The sequence below is a fragment of the Cynocephalus volans genome, chromosome 4 (genome assembly GCF_027409185.1).
Source record: "Cynocephalus volans isolate mCynVol1 chromosome 4, mCynVol1.pri, whole genome shotgun sequence".
In the NCBI taxonomy this organism is placed as follows: Eukaryota; Metazoa; Chordata; class Mammalia; order Dermoptera; family Cynocephalidae; genus Cynocephalus; species Cynocephalus volans.
The window spans coordinates 26,971,249-26,988,289 of NC_084463.1; the positions used below are offsets into that span (position 1 = coordinate 26,971,249).

General features: G+C 43.8%; 1 protein-coding gene across 2 annotated transcripts in view; it reads left to right on the plus strand.

The window, feature by feature from the left end:
* APLP2 (amyloid beta precursor like protein 2) overlaps window positions 1-16,034 on the plus strand; it is a 69,969-nt gene extending 53,935 nt beyond the window's left edge. The window contains exons 9-18 of one of the 2 annotated variants that reach the window (XM_063092493.1): window positions 220-294; window positions 1,433-1,591; window positions 2,485-2,613; window positions 5,557-5,656; window positions 7,658-7,810; window positions 9,242-9,277; window positions 12,257-12,342; window positions 13,012-13,086; window positions 13,430-13,585; window positions 14,608-16,034. In XM_063092493.1, coding sequence (XP_062948563.1) covers window positions 220-294; window positions 1,433-1,591; window positions 2,485-2,613; window positions 5,557-5,656; window positions 7,658-7,810; window positions 9,242-9,277; window positions 12,257-12,342; window positions 13,012-13,086; window positions 13,430-13,585; window positions 14,608-14,709 — 1,071 coding nt within the window. In that variant the 3' untranslated portion in view covers window positions 14,710-16,034. The remainder of the gene's footprint in view (window positions 1-219; window positions 295-1,432; window positions 1,592-2,484; window positions 2,614-5,556; window positions 5,657-7,657; window positions 7,811-9,241; window positions 9,278-12,256; window positions 12,343-13,011; window positions 13,087-13,429; window positions 13,586-14,607) is intronic. The other variant, XM_063092492.1, reaches the window with a different exon arrangement.
* The last annotated feature ends 1,007 nt before the right edge of the window (window positions 16,035-17,041 follow it).

Genomic DNA, 17,041 nt, shown 5'->3' on the forward strand with positions numbered 1-17,041 from the left:
GTAACAAGGAGGTCATGGAATTGAGCCTCCGTCTGGGGATAGGTGAGGCCTAGAACCTTCTGAAGCAGTAACGACTCTGCGCTCCTAAGGGATCATATGATACAGTTTCCTTTTGCAGTTTCTGACATTAGATTCCGTGCCTGGCAGTATTTTTAGAAAATGCGGGAGTTATTTCAGGGGATTATTCCCTGGTGATAGTGTTTTTGACCTTTGTTCTAGGTAAAGAAGGAGTGGGAAGAGGCCGAGCTTCAAGCCAAGAACCTCCCCAAAACAGAGAGGCAGACCCTCATCCAGGTATGACGCCTACTCCAAGGGTAGAGCTTGTGGCCTGACCTTTTGAAAATATGGTCGAGCCAAACTCCAGGAAATTAGAATTTGACACCTCTTTTCAGTTGGGGGCCAAAGTTACAAGGAAGTTGTAACTGACCTATTTTTCACCTCTAGTATTGCTCACTTATGGTAGAAGGAAATAAACCCACCACCACCACCATTCACACCAGGAAGTAACTGTAGCTTAGCTGCTGTTTGTTAATTCTGCTTTTCTGGCAAAAGTTTTCTGTCATCTTCATTCTTAGGCTGTGACTTATTTCCAACAGTACTGAATTCTTTCCTTTTTTTTTTTGCAGACTAATTGAAAAGTGAAAAGGCAGAAAAAACTTTGTTAGAATATAACCTTAAAATCATAGCAGCAAACTGTAATTTTGTTCAATAGAAGAGAGTGTTGCCAGGAATAGGGAGCAGTTCATAAGACTGATCTGGTTTTGTAAAACTAATAACGTTTTAAATAAATCCGTTATTGTTGAGCTGAAATTTCTTTTCTCATGATGTTAACACTTCATTGGAAGACTTCTGCTATTTTTATCAATCACCTAGAAAATCTTGGAGTTTTATTCCCAACATAAGCCAGTGCATCTTTTTAGGGAAACTTAGTTCAACAGCCTGAAACTGTACCTATGAACCTGGCCAGGAACCTCACAGGTGACTTGACCCTTCACAGCTTTCACAGGAATGATTCAGCACAACCTACCACGTCACGGGATTATGTTTCAAAACATATCTCCTGTTGGTCAGTGGTTTCAGGGTTTGGAATTTGGTGCCTTACTCCAGTGTGGAAAGGACAGTATTCTGTTTCTTGCAGTACACATGGAAAAACCCGGCATTGGGCTCACGGCACTGGTAATTTCCATCATGGAAATACTGAGGAGTCCCTCTAACACTGAGATTTAACTTGCTCTCTTTTGGTAAAGAAGTAATTATCCTGACAGAAACTGGATGAAGGATGCTTTGTGCTTACCCTTGTTCCAGTCTCTGAGCCTGTTACTGTCTTGCACAGGCACTGAGGAGCAAAGAGAAGCAGCAGGGTCTGCGGTGGCTTGCGTTAGATTTCCTCAGGTGCCACAGATTATATGTTGTTGCTGCTGTCTTGGTTTAGCACTTCCAGGCTATGGTTAAAGCATTGGAGAAGGAAGCAGCCAGTGAGAAGCAGCAGCTGGTGGAAACGCACCTGGCTCGAGTGGAAGCTATGCTCAATGACCGCCGTCGGATGGCTCTGGAGAACTACGTGGCGGCCCTGCAGTCTGACCCACCCCGGGTGAGTTGTAGTCAGAGCCAAAGTGCTGGTGAATCGTACCCTCAGTGATGCCTGCCCAAAAGTGGCGTGTGTACATGGCACCAGTGTGTGACACAAGGGTCAGTTAAAAAGTACATTTTTATGACAAGTTCTGGCAAAGCTGAAGGTAAGGAAAGATCAAAGGAGGAGAAGGTGTTATGTTCTAGTGTCTACATATATAAGCTGAGCGTTCATTAGTTTATGCCTGCATATACCACCTGTGATATGAAAGTATTTTATATCAGAAAAGCAAATTCTCAGGATACTGGTTGGTGATTATCCAATTCTTGAATTTTGTGTGGTAGCCTTACTTTCAGAGAATGAAAAGATGCCTTCTGTGAATAAGGGATTTTGAACCAGTTCCATTCCTAAATGAGATTATGAAGAAAAGGATAAAGTAATTTGTATTGAGACTCCTATGTGAATGTTCTAAAACCTTTTTTTTTTTTAATCCCTTAATTTTAACCTGCCTTGCTTTGGGGAGATGGAAAGTATTGGAAAGGAGAATATTTGTATCTCTCTTAAACAAGCCAGTAAAGTCTTTTCTCTTTTGGGTGATACAGGAGACTGCTTAGCTTGAATTCAGGTGTCAGAGGTCGAGCCAGGCAAGAGGCCAGATCAGAGGACAATGGGCTAGAGATTCTGGAAAACACTGTTTGTTAAGGAGCCAGCATAAGTTTGGGACTTAGTTTTGGTATTTTACCTGGAAAGATAGTTTTCTGTTACTTGGTAAGCTAAAAAGCTCTTAGAGCCACAGCTTTCATTCTTGTGCCTAGCTGAGCTTTACGTTCTTAAGTGAGTTTTTAAGCTTTTGTTTTCCCGTCTGTTTTCAATTCTCTAGTCTCTAGATATTAAAAAACTGTTTTCTCTCGCAGCCTCATCGCATTCTCCAGGCCTTGCGGCGTTATGTCCGAGCTGAGAACAAAGATCGCCTGCATACCATCCGTCATTACCAGCATGTGTTGGCTGTTGACCCAGAAAAGGCGGCCCAGATGAAATCCCAGGTATACTAGACATGGTAGGAATTGCTGCCCTGAGAGTACTTGCAGTGGGAACACACCGCTTGAACTAATGGTCGGGCAGCACTGCTAGTCGTGCTTGTTATTAGTTCTTAGAAAATGATTTTTGATTTCCAAAGGCATTTGGTACATGAGTTGGTTTTCGCAAAGGTGTTATTTTTAAATATTTTTTTCTTACTTTTTTATGTTAAGTACTTTGTACTTAAAGTTTCTGAAAGTTTGGAAATTTCTTTCTTTCCTTTCTTTTTTTGTTTTTTTTTAAAGATGACTGGTAAGGGGATCTTAACCCTTGACTTGGTGTTGTCAGCACCACGCTCGTCCAAGTGAGCCACAGGCCTGCCCTTATATGTCAGTTTATTTCTGATTTAGGGTATCATCAGAATTACTATTTAAAATTCTAGACAACTATATCAAGCAGATATTGAAAATTAGTCTCTTTTTTTGTTTTGTGCATTATGGTTTTTGTTTAGACAGACACTTTTACATTCCTGGGTTTTGTCCCATGCTGGGTCCGGCTTTACAGTTGTCTGTGGAAGTTTGTTTCTGGTCTCTGTTTCTAATTCGGCATTGTGCATACATTAACTTGAGTTTTACTTTCTTGTATTTATGGAAAATGAACTTGCCTACAAGACTGATAGCTTCCTTTTAAACAAGGAAGCCTAGTAGCTCGGCCTATTAGTTTCCTAGAGGGCAGCAATGATAACATCATCACTGATTATGTTTCTTCCGTATTTTAAATACAGTGCTGTCCTGATTGTGAGTGCTAGTATGCGTGGGGTGCACTCACAGCGTGGGTGCCTGCCCAGCATCCCAGAAGCTCTCCCTCCCAGCTGCTTGTGTGTATTATAATCTAGGGTAGTTTGCCTAGAGGTCTTAGGAATATTAGGATTAAGTTTTGCTCCATTTATTGAGCAGAAGTTTGTGTGTCACCCTCTACATGCCAAACTCCATACTAGCATCTGATGATACAAAGTTGAATCCCTTGAGTACCCATGAGCAGCTCACGAGCTAGTATAGAGTTACATTAATTGTAAAGATGAAGAATAATTGTCCTTAAATATATAGAGTTCACGTTATAAGTTGTATGTTTTGGGGAATAAAAGAACTCAGACTCCTACAAAGTGGGAAGATTATGGAAAGGGGTTGGGTCTGGGGACCCCAGGAGGCACCAGCCTGGGCCTGGAGCTCAAGGCCTTGCTTTTACACTGGAGTAGGTGGCCAGGCATCCTAGAGGCGCCTCTGGGAAGCCTGGGTGGAAAAATACATGCATCTTGACAGGTTTTTTTCAGGTCTGCTTGATTTTTTAAAAAATGTAATCATTTTCAAACTTTTTGTTGAAAAACTAGATTATTTTGTTGTATTTTACAGAAAATGGCTTGTTTTATGTGGTAATCAGTATATTAAATTAATAAGTATAGAATCCCTGCAAATGCGATTCAACTGCTACACCATGTAATGTGGGGAGTAAAGCCCTCCCGTCGTAGGACAACCCAGCTCTCCTGAGTGCTGCTTGCTCTCTGCTCTCAGCCTATAATTCTAGCAAAGGTTGGCCACTGAATTACATTAACCTTTTGCCTGTTCCCTGTTCTGTTATCTAAACACTAGAAGAACCTGAAGATATTCAGCCTGTTATAACTTGTGCCATATTTAATTGCCTGGATATGAGTGATACTCTGCTTTCACCCCTCATATGATAGCTCAAGAATCACAGTAAAGATACTGATTTCCAATGTTCTACCCTATGATTCTTATCCTCCTTTGGATATAAGAACCATCCTCTCTCAAATGGCTCTGTGACTTGCCTGAGGAAGTACAGTGTAACAATGTCAACATGCTCTGGGACTGTGGGTGGTCCGTTGCAGTTGTGTTTTCCTATCAATCTACTTGATTGACAGAATGGCAAATGTAAAATTAAATTGCTTTCATCCTTGCCTTTAAAGGTCAGAGAGACATCAATCTACAGTAAAAGCATCTTTCCATTTAACTTTTTTTCATTTTGACCCTTAATGGCTTCAAGCCCTCATAATTAATTCATTGACTTAGAGCACCCTCTTTAGGAATAGCTTGGTGATTACAAGTCTAACCAGGCAGGGATAAGATAAAGCTACAGCAGCATGCCTCCCAGTGTCATTAGGGTGGATGTTAGCCCAAATCACCTTTCAAATCCACCCCAAAAGGCTTTAAAAATAAGCAACTTTTAATGACTTCGGGGGGGGGCAGGGTGAACAACCTTGGAACTTTTGCATTCAGAAAACGTAGAGAGCTATGGTAGATGTCTTCCTATAACAACCCCTTAAAATCAGGTTTATTTATACCTCAGCATGAATTTTGCAAAGAATAGTAGCTCAGTTAAATAGGAATAAACTAGTTCTTTTAGTCACCATAGTTTTGGACAGTTGCTTCATTAAGCAGAATCCATGAAATGGTTGGTCCCATCTTTTCCCAAATCTACTTTTTAGATAGTGGTTTCAGTTTCTTTTTATCTCATCTAATCTGACTGGTGGTAAAAATGTACTGACTCTTTTCCTCCTTCACTCAGCAAAACCTTCCTGAATGTCTAGCATTGTACAAGTTAGAGTTCTTTTTAACTCAGTACAGTTAGTAGTAAGTGTTTCATATGAAAAATCAATAACTGGCTAGTGAATATTTTTTCATTAAATTTTCTTTTAACTTGGAGCCTTCTCTGTGGATAAATTCTCACATCACCAGCGGTATTATATGCAGTCTGAACACTGTCTTACGATTTAGTGGTCAGTCACTGGCCATGGGCATTTGACATTTTCTCTGACCAGCTGCTTTGCTGGACTCAGCAGTGAATATACCTTTTGAACTGGCCTTTCTGGAAGTGTGTAGATGTCTCGTCTGTAAGTTCCCTCCTGACCTGGTTGTTTCCAGTGACAAGACCTCTTACCACAACTGTGCTTCCAGGTGATGACACATCTCCATGTGATTGAAGAAAGAAGGAACCAAAGCCTCTCTCTGCTCTACAAAGTACCTTATGTAGCCCAAGAAATTCAAGAGGAAATCGGTGGGTATTGACTGTATCAAGCTCAGGCAGGACTTCTTGCCAAGGCTCTGGCATGATAGCCAGGCACAATTAGAGAAATAGGAGCAAGCAAGGCTGATGAAATTGGGCATTAGGGTGCCATGGTTTCACAGGTCTGGAATCCACTGGAGCTTACCCTGCAAGGTCAAGGAGTAATCAAGGACAGGATGGTATTGGCTGTGAGCCACAGAGCCTTGGATTTCATTGACCTTCACTCTGTTAGTGGAAGAATATCCAAGGTGTGAAATTACAAGGAAGTTTCCTGTTACCATTTGCACTCTTAATTGCTGATGTATTTCAAGGCACCCTATTTTACACAAATTCTCTCCCAGTCTTTATCTTCTTCATTTATTCAACAAATTTTCTTGCGCTGACTATGAGACAGGGTAGGTAAGATGGTACACAAACAGACAATGTCTGCTGGAGTTCATGTGATAGTAGGAGAGAAACAGACAATAAAATACGAAAACAAGTATCAGATGGTGATAAGTGCTATGCAGAGAGTTAATGGTGGAGAATGGATCATGGTCAGGGTTGCTGCCTCTGGGGGACAAGTGACCTGAGATCCGAATGGTAAGAATGAGCCACCATGCAGAGATCACTAGGGAGAATACATCATTAGCACAGGAAAGAGCTGCTCCAGAGGCCTGAAGGTTAAGTCATGTGCATGTTTCTAGATCACTGTGGCTAGAACATAGTGAGGGGGAATGAGGCCAGAGAAGACATCAGGGGTAGATCGGGAAGAGACTTAGTAAAACCAACGCGTTTGGATTTTATTCTAGGATAATGGGAAGACATTAGAGGGTTTCAAGCTAGGAAGTGACTAGGTCTGGGTTATGCTTTAGAAAAAAACATGAATTTTTTAAAAATCACCTGGCTACTGTGTGAAGAGTTGCTCAAAATTGGAAACCAGCCTGGAAGTATTATAAAAATCCAGGAAGGAAAGGATGGTAGTGTGCGCTCGCTAAGAGGGTACTAAAGGAGATAAGAGACAGATTGTCCCCACGCACATCTGTGATGGTCTTTAGGATTTGTTCTAGAGGTAGGGTTGAGGGGATGTGCTGAGGGCTGGATGTGTGTGAGGGAGGGAGAATGCTCAGGGTTCATCGGGAGCAGCTAGGCTGGTGATGGTGCAGATGTTTACTGAGGTGGGAAAGAAAGTCAAGAGTTCTCTTTACACACATAGAAATTGCTGTTGGATGTTAAGCAGAGGTCTAAGGGAGGCTGTCAGATGAGGCAGAGTTGGGCAGTAGATACAGGATATGGGTTTGGGAGTTGTGGCATATGGATGGTATTTAAAACTGGCATTGGGGAAAAGTAGGTCAAAGGGTACAAAGTGAGTTATGCAGGATGAGGAAGTCTAGAGGTGGAATGTACAGCATGAGGACCACAGGTAATAACAATATATTGTATTTTACACTGCAAATTTGATGAGAAAGCAGATTTTAAGTGCTTTTACCAAAAAAAAAGAAAAAAGAAAAAGTAACCATGGAAGGTGGCAGGGCTATCAGTTTGCAAGACTGTATGACTAGTAATCATTTCACTCTGTATATGAGGGACTTCAGAAAGTTCATGGAAAGATTAATATTCTCTTTTAATTCTATTTTTTCACGAACTTTTCTAAGTATCTTCATGTGTGTGTCAAACCATCACATTGTGCACCTTAAATATAGACAATGAAAGACACACCTGGAGGAAGTGTGCTTAACACTGGAGGAAGCTGCTTAACCTGAGTGTGCAGACGGGTGGGGAGGGGTGCCCAGGGCGGAGCCTGGGTCCCCGTGCCGGTCTCTGCACTGCTGCAGAGACAGGGCATGTATTTCAGGCAGGAGCCGAGAGGCAGCAGCTGGGTTGTGGGCTGGTGGGATGATCTCAAGCTCTGGAATGACGACAAGTGGCCCTTCTCAGGCTGTCGGTTCCTGTGCCTGGACTCGGTCCTTCTGAAACCTGCTGTCTGTTCCCTCCCGTATGTGTTTCTGTCAGATGAGCTCCTTCAGGAGCAGCGTGCAGACATGGACCAGTTCACCGCCTCCATCTCAGAGACCCCCGTGGACGTCCGGGCGAGCTCTGAGGAGAGCGAGGAGATGCCGCCATTCCACCCCTTCCACCCCTTCTCGTCCACACCTGACAGTGAAGGTGCGTGTGACCCACTGCGCCACCTCTTGGCAGCGTGGGGGAAACAGTCTTAGAAAACTGAAGTTTTTTGAAACCTGGTTGGGTTCCTGGTGCAAGTCAGGGGAAGGGAGACTGGATTCATGAAGAACCTACTGTGCGCAGGTACCATGCTGGTGCTTTCAGAGTTGGCTTCAGTATCATGTGAAGTTAGGAATGTTGCTGTGTTATAGATGGATTGCTTCAGGCCCCTGCTCTTCCGGCACGTGTGATGCCTCACAGGTGGGAGGCACTTTGCAATTTAAATAGCACCTCGATCATTTACCTGTCATCATCTTTCCATGACAGTCTTGGGAGGTAGGTGATGGAGGGACTGAGGAGGTGACAGGACTGGCCCAGGGTCACTCTGATGTAAGATGGGGATAGGAAGCTCTGTCCTTTGGTTCTAGGCAGGCATGCTTTCCTTGAGTCCCTTGCTGGTTCTCGATGTCTAAAGCTATCTCTAAAAGCTGTGAGTCTGCACCAGAAACAGGCTGCTGAGACTGGTACAAGGAATCAGATTGTATTTGCTGCTGTTGCTGCTGATGGTGGTATGATAAAAATGGCCCACAGATATGGAGTCCTTACTAAGTGCCAGTGTTAGCTAAGCATTTTACAAGAACGCACTTGTTTAATCCTCAGAGTAACCCTCTAAGGTAGGTGCTGTGATTGTCCCCATTTGGGGATTCTGAGGTTTAAAGAGGTTAAGTGACTTGTCCAGGGTCATGTAGCTTGTAGGTGGAGTCAGGATGTGAATCAAGCTGATGCAGTGCTCCCATCACCATGGCCTGGTCACAGACTTGTGACTGGGTATGGTGCTGGCACAGAGGCTGAGGAAGGCACCTAATTGAAGGTGGGGGGAGGTGCACATCCAGCTTAGCCTCAGACCTTACCAGAAATGCCTCTTCCAAGCTAGTTATCGCAGAGGTGCAGATGCAGTGCACTTGACCTTCTGATGTGAAACAGGATGTGAGAAAGTAATGCATAAAGAAAGAAGGGCCTCCTGTCCCTCAGACCTGCTCGTGTGTTTGGGGTCGGGGCATCTTGGACATAGCCGAATTAGGACCTTGTCTCCTTGGTAGCAAACCACAATCAGTGCTAACTTCAGTTTCTGTTTTGTAAGAAAGATAATTTTCTGGGCTAAGCTAAATAAATTGGCAATTTCCCAAAATTTCCTTAAAAGAGTCTAAGACAGGCCTACTACTTTTTTCTCTCTCATCCAGGATACCTTCCAGTGATTTGCCGTATGTCTTACTGTTGGTTTGTTTATGGGATATCTCGGACGTGGTTTTTAAGGAAGAATACTTTTTGTTTACGTTATAGAGAAATTCTAAGATAGGAATTTTGAAAGAAGCCATTTTCTTTCCTAATCTCCTTTTGTGCTATTTTGTTTTTTATTGTTTTCCTTTCTGCTAGACACTCAGCCGGAGTTGTACCACCCAATGAAAAAAGGTTGGTTTGTCAAAGATGTTCCCTTTAAGACCTTCATTCCTTCTCACTTCCCCAGTGTGTTGGAAGTTCCATTTTCTGTTTCATACCATCACCTGGTCTTCCCACCTCATTTCTTCAGATGTGGCTGGAGCAGAGCCAAAGCAGCCTTCCTCTCTGTTGCCAGCAGGCTGACCAGCACTAGAACCCAGCTCCAGCTTTAGATGGCCAGCACTAGAATCCAGTTTCAGTGGCTTGGTGATTGTGTGGCCATCCCCAGCTTTCCTTCTGGGATGTCCAGAGAATGCACAGTAACCAAAATAGATGCTTTTATAAATCTTTTTTTATCTGGGTAGATGTTAAAAAGTATATCGAGTGTAAACAGTTTGGTCGTGAATTGCTAGTATATATAAAAATACACTTGGGCCAGCCCTGTGGCTCACTCAGGAGAGTGCGGCGCTGGTAGCGCTGAGACCGCAGGTTTGGATCCTATATAGGGATGGCCGGTGCGCTCACTGGCTGAGCGTGGTTCGGATGGCACTGTGCCGAGGGTTGCGATCCCCTTACCGGTCAATAAACAAACAAACAAACAAACAAACAAATAAGTAAATAAATAAAAATACACTTAATTTACAGTCAGGTGCTGAGTCTTTTTTTTTAACCTCTTCTTTTTTCTCTGCTGTTCCCATACATCTTTTCCCTTTCTCTTTTGCTGTCCTTGCCCTTTGTCTGTACCAGTGTCTCCTGTCCCATGAGTCGTAGCATTCCTCAAACACTAGAAGCGGGTGGATGAAACAGGTGGAGACGAGCGAGCTCTTGCAGTAGTGAGTCTCCAGTTTTCAAAACCAGTTAACAGCGTGTAAAGCGCTGTGTGGAACACTCTGCATCCTTGATCTCATTGAGCCCACTGAACATCCCTGCAGGGTAGGAATTTTAGCTCTCTTTTATAGATTAGGCAATTGAAAAAGCCTCTGAGAGTCCATGCCTGGCTCCAAGTCATGAATTTAAGAAGTAGAGGAAGCGGAATTTGAACCCACGTCTCTGTCCTCAAAGCCCATGTGATTTCTGTGACCTTTGTCGCCAGTGTCGGCTGCTTTGTCTCCCAGGTCTCCAGAGTCATCGTGAACAAGTTAAACATTCCATGTTCTAATGCGTTTGAGGAGTCTGCCCTTGGCTTTGGCAGACTGATCATGGATGGACCAAGTGGTGGTCTCTCACTACGAATTTGGTGGTGTTGTTTATATCACAGCTTGTTCTCAGAACATAAAAGTGTGATTTAAATCCGAAAATTACTTACACGTAAATGCTTTATTTGGTTCTACTTGGATATACCTGTTTTTAGAGATCACTGTGCTAACATTCCTCTCAATACAAATCTTAGATGTCTGTAGATAAAGATGAATTTTCTGGAAGTTTAACTGGCTCTCTCACCTCGTACTTAAGCTGTTATGAGTTGGGACAATTTAAACATTAACTTTTGGTCTCTTGAAGTTACTTGTTTATGCATTTTATAAAACCAAAGTGATTTTGGTCAGTGTTTAAGACACATGTAGGTTATAGCACCAAAAGAGTAATAGAACAGTCTGGACTGGTAGTAGGACTTTAAATTAGTTGGCTCAGTGCCACAGTATTTTTCCAGTAGGATTCTGCTGTATGACCTTTAAAATTCTGAGGAGGAGAGAGAGATGGAAGGAGCTCAGGATTAAAATTTATTGGGCTTGATCATAAGCGTCCTTGCTGAGGCAACAAGATTCCTCTTTCTCAAATAGTTAGGGTGCAGTATTGCTGTTCCATTGGCACTTTGAGACTACAAAGGCAACCCTGAGTTAAAGACAATCAAGTCATGCCGTTCTTCTAACTGCTCCATGATAAGGAGTCTAGTTGGGAGCTGGAAAGCTTTGCCGTGGCTGGCCTGGTGTCATTTTCTGCCTTTGACAAGCTCAGGATCAGAGTGCTTTGCGGATATCCATGTTGGCATCTTGCACACTTGGAGGCAGTTACCTTAAAACGCTGAGTATGCCATCAGGTTGATCTCTTTATAAAAGGTTCAAGTCATAGATGCTTGTGTAAAATTATATGTGTTACTATTAATGAGAAAGCTTTATGATAGCTAGAAATCACATTCTTTGGAGCTAAAAATAAAGAAGATTTCTTTCTCCTCATTCTTTTCTTCCCTGGGTCTGTGCTGGGTCTGGTCACACTGTGTATTTGGTATCGTCACTTGGAGTGCCACACATGAGTGACATTGGCTCTGGCAATGTCTGACCTTGGCAAGAAGAGAGTTGTTTTTCTTGCTCTGTCTAGAGAGAGATGGCTTCCACCCTGGCGGTAGAATTCTCTCTGTTGATGGAACACTTCCTTCTTCATTCCTCAGTAACCATTTAGGACATAACCATCTATGATTTAGGCACTGAGAGGAATACAGCTTAGTGGGAAACACAGAAGGAAATTGATAATCACAGACTGATTTAAAGTGCTGTAACCTGGCCAATAGGAGGGTGTAGGCTGGGGAGGGTTTTTGAGGCAGAAAGAATTGCCTGTGGGGTAAATAATCATGCTCGAGACAGATGTGCCAATCACTGCTGTGTGACGGTCTTTCGTGCATGTGGGGTTCGCTGGTGCTGAAGGGGCAGGTGGGGACAGCAGGTGGTCAGTGACATCATGTACGAGTATAAGGGTGTTGCGTGTTCTCTGTGCTGGAATGCCCTTGGACTCAGCTTCTGTATGTCTGACCCTAAACACTCTCCGAAGGCGTGCATTCCATTTTTCCAAGTTGGAGACAAGTAAGCACTCTCTCCTCCCTCATTATACCCATCGGTCCTCTGAAAACGCCTGTATCATTCATCCTTATAGAACACAGCGCATCCTCAAACATGGGAACATAGCAGCATACCGAGTAGCGGGGAGGGGCTCCCCAGCCCTCAAGAGGGAGTTTGCTGCTGCTGTGGGATTGGCACCCATCAGCCATCCTTGGAGACTCAGCTATGATCTCTGTCCACACAGGATCTGGAGTGGGGGAGCAGGACGGGGGACTGATCGGTGCTGAAGAAAAAGTGATTAACAGTAAGAATAAAGTGGATGAAAACATGGTAAGCCCGTTCTTTTCTGCCCAGCACGTTTTCCTTCTGAGAATCATGAGAGCGAGGGGCAGGGGGTTGGATACTGCCAGGAGCCACATCCGTGTATTTGTTTTCTGCTTGGTAGAAGATTGGGGGCACCCACTGCTCCCACAGATTGACTGTATCGGTTAGCATCTGGGCATGAGAAGGTTAAAGGACTCTTCTTGAGCAGTTGCTCATCTCTTGCTATAGAATTTATAACTGGAGATTAGAATAACAGAGTAGAGGCTGTTTTTAAGTGAGTAGAGATTTAATAACTTGAAAATGGAATAGAGTTAGGTTTGTTTCTTATACTGCCTTAGGTTTATACCCCCCTTTATTCTTCTAGCATTCTCTGTCACTTATTTCTGGATTATCCTTGACTGGGTTTGATATTTAAATGTGGTATTCGGTCCTAAAACACGTCTCCACGACCATTACTTAAAGGAAACTGCAGGGGCTGCCCTCCTGGGACCAGCTCTTTTACACAGTCATTTTGCATCCGCGGTTGTCCCCATTTAGAGGTTTGGGGAGCGGATTTGGCTGAATGTGACAGAACTGATTGGTTCATGGGTGTCCAACAGTTGTGTCTTCCCACCACCAAATAGTAAGTGGAGCAGAAAAGAAGCAGCGATACTTATATGAAATTTCCCCTTTCAGGTCATTGATGAGACTCTGGATGTTAAGGAAATGATTTTCAATGCGGAGAGAGTTGGCGGCCTTGAGGAAGAGCCGGTATGTGTTTAGCTCCAGGACTAGTGCAGCTTTCGCGTCAGTCTTAGCGGTTTTTCCTTCCAGCCTTCTCAGTTCAGGTAGAAGTTGGGAGAGGTGCCTGATGTCTTGAGTGAATAAGGTCCTCTCCTCATTTTCTCATATTTTGGGGAAGAAAGCTAAAATTAAAATCTCCATGGAGATTGAGAAGCGGGTGCTCTCCCCATCTGGATGGCTACCCTGCGGGGTGCTCCCTTGGGTTTTTAGAGCCAACATTAAGGGGGGGCATGACACTCGCTGAGTTACTTGTCTCATGGTTGCCAGGTGGTCACCAGGACTTTGCTCCACGTCTGCCTTGTTGTTTTAGGAATCCATGGGACCACTGCGAGAGGACTTCAGTCTGAGCAGCAGTGCCCTTATTGGCCTGCTGGTCATTGCAGTGGCCATTGCCACAGTCATCGTCATCAGCCTGGTGATGCTGAGGAAGAGACAGTATGGCACCATCAGCCACGGGGTCGTGGAGGTGAGGCACCCTTCTGCTGGGGCCCATGCTGCTGAGAGTGGCTCTGCTGCCCGGGGGCGGGGGCAGGAGCTTTATGGATTCAAACGTCTTTGCTTCTTCAGTGCCAGACATATGGCCATCATCAATTAAATTACTCACTGGATATTAGGCCACGTTTTGGAAGTCTGCCACAGCTGAATTATGTTGATCCTATTACAAGGGGCTATTGCTGACTTTGAGCACTGGTTTGGGCTTTGACTATGAATGTCAGAAAATCATAAGAACATTCATGCTACAGAGGGTGAAAAATATTTTCTCAGATTATTTCCTCAGTGTTTCCTTTTTCCGGTGTGTTAGTACTTAAGATTAAAGGACTGCTACAAGTTTTCTTTTTTCTGTGTGTGGGGGGGGCGGGGCAGATGGCCCGTGTGGAGGTCCAAACTCCTGACCTTGGTGTTACAACACTGAGCTCTAACCAACTGAGCGGCGGGGAGGAAGCAACAGGAAACTTAGAAAGAGCCAAAGCAGGCTGTTTCTGTTGGTTGTAGTGGGAACTTCTTGCCACTCATTTTTAGTGGATGGTGGGTTTATGTCCAGAGTCTCTTGATTCTACAATGTAAATACAACAGCAATATAATGTGCTCTGGAAAATTAGTTCAGATGCGGGTCTCAGTAATTTGGTCTTATCTCCTGCTGGAGACTGGCCACCTAGTCTCACTCCCCATCCTGTAGCCGAGTGTTAAGTGGCTTGCCTCGGCTCTTCCAAATAGGAAGTAGCACAACAGTGACTTGCTTGTCACGGTGGTGCTGGGAAATCCAGTTGTTTTCTCCCATTAACTCAGCTTTCAGGACTCTAGATCCAGAAGCATCACCTCCTAAACTCCCTTCTTTCCTTCCTCCCCCTGCTGTGCCCTTGCCACCACTCTTGTTTGGTCTGCACAGTGGAAGCAGGCTGCTGGGCTGCTTTGTGTATTGTGGAGCACATACCCTGTGCAGGTCTCTTCTGAAAACACCCCAGTGACCCTCTGTCTTTGTTCTTCCAGGTTGACCCAATGCTCACCCCAGAAGAGCGTCACCTGAACAAGATGCAGAACCATGGTTATGAAAACCCAACCTACAAATACTTGGAGCAGATGCAGATTTAAGTGACAGAAAGCATGTGGCACCCTTGGCTAGAGTGGGGTGATGCAGGTGGACCAGAGGGGTCCAGCATTTTGGGTTGTCTCTGAAGGGTTTCATCTTATATCCCAACCTCCTGGATCGTTACGTCTAGAAAGTACTACTGTAGAATTGCAATTTCCATTCTTTTAAATGGGTGAAAAATGTTGATATAACAATATATGATATATAAACCTTAAATGAAAAATGATCTATTGCAGATATTTGACTGATGTAGTTTTTTTAAAATTAATCAGAAGTCCCATTTCTATTGTATTGTCTCACACATGCGCTCTATATAAATGGGAAATGTTGGTTTTCAATGATAGACTGTACGTGCAAGCTGTTCAGTTACACTGTATAAGTCAACTCCTTAGGCTTACTCACTATCCTGGTTTTTATTAAAGAAAAGAAAGCAGTATTCCCTTTTTAAGTGAGCTCTCAAAGTTGCTAAGAAATTTAGTGGAATAGGGAACTGTAATTGACCATTGAAACACATCATGGTACCCTTTCAAGATGATTTTAAAGGATCAGAGTCCTGGAAGTCTGGTCTTCCCACAGCTAGGTACCTTGATGTTTTCTGTACAAGCCTATCACTAAGGAGGTTAAAGGCCGTTTGGTTCCAGCGTCTTTTAGCGAGCCTTGTGTGTACAGACTGGGGTGTCCACTGCTGCTTTCCTTCCAAATCCAGCTCTTCCGCAAAAATTAGCCTGTAGTTTATACATGACGTTCTTCCACTGTCTGTCGTTTACTGACTAGCTTTTTATATTCACTGTCCCTTCCAAGTATGTCCAGCTGTGTGGTCTCCCTCTTTGAACATTTCTCTCCAAAGGCACTGACCCTCGGTTTTCTCCTTTGTATCTTAACTTCTGCCCCCTCTCCTGTCACCAGCCTCTTTGGTATTCACTCAGAGAAGACCACAAAGGAGGCGGCTGATGACCCAGGAGAGAACATGGGAGGTTCATTTTTATGTAAAAGAATATTCCAGATAGTACATGAATCTGTAGACACTGTGGAAAGCTTTGAAGATGTTTGTTTCCTTCACACTAGTCTTTGTAATGCTTGTATAATTAATGTTGATGCTTACAGCCTTTTCTTTTTCTTTCTTTTTTTTTTTTAATCTGAAGGTTCTGGTAACCTGTGGAATATTTTTTTCTATTTTCCTGTAACTTTTTTTCCTTCTCTCCTCCCCTTTGACCCTATCTGTGTCTCTTCCCACTATGCACAGGTTAAACTTCACCTACAAATTCCTTGGTGTGATCTGTGGAGAATGTACAGAGTTTAAACACATCAATAAATACTGTAACTTCCACCAAGACTCCTTGTTTTATTCATCTTTGGTGATGGTTTTACGCCTCCTGCCTTTGGGGACGGGCTGGGCATCCCCTGCATGAAGGATCACTGAGCTGTACCACATAGGCTGAAATAAGTCAACTCAAGCAAGTCTAGGCTCTTGAGCTCAAATTCCTTTTTTCATTTAAAAAATAAAATAAGAGTGAAAGTCTGCCCAGAGTTTTTGCCCAGCAAAATTTAAGGTACCAATATTTATTAACATGAGACTTTTCTTCTTAATGATCCTAGAAACAATGAGTAGGGCTTGTGGTTGAATTTCTATAGAAATGTGTGCAGCCTCCATTTCTGAGTTTCTTAACCTGCCACTAGGCGGCCGTGTCTTCTCATTGAAGGGGGTGTTTTGTTGACCTGAGAGCTACTTGGAGGGCCCTGTGCCTAGGGGGGTCTTCACTAGCCGTCTAAGTCTTTTAATGCTCAGCTGTATGTGTGAGAGTAAATTCAGGGGCTCAGCCCCTCAAAGTCCCCACCCTAGTTTAGTGTAATGTCAGTTTTAAAACAGCAGAGTAGTTATCAAGGTAATATTGCATATACCTGAGTACAGGTGTACATGGCTCTTCCTGGGGATACTGGGAAGGGACTGAGCATTGTGTGAGCCCCTCGCCAGGACGTGCCTGGGCTTGAGCCAGGGGAACAGGCTGGTTCCTCATCATGATCACCACTTCTTTGTCAGCCTCTGCCTCCTGCGTTGGCTGCTCAAGTTGTTGCCAGGGAAGTCATGAAGAGGGAGGATCTTTATTTTTTTGAAGCCAGTTTCTGCCTGAATGCTCTGAAGAGTTGTCACCTGACCCTCTGCAACATCAGCTGGAAAGTATGGATCTAGTGCTGCTTATCTGATTCCGGACCTAACAGACCAGCTTCCTTTATTTCAGTGCCTGCATGTGCTCGCTGCTGTACACGCAGGGCCTCGCTGGGTGTCTAAACCTCGTGAGGTACGTGTAGCGTGGGTATTCCTTTCTCACTGAGTGG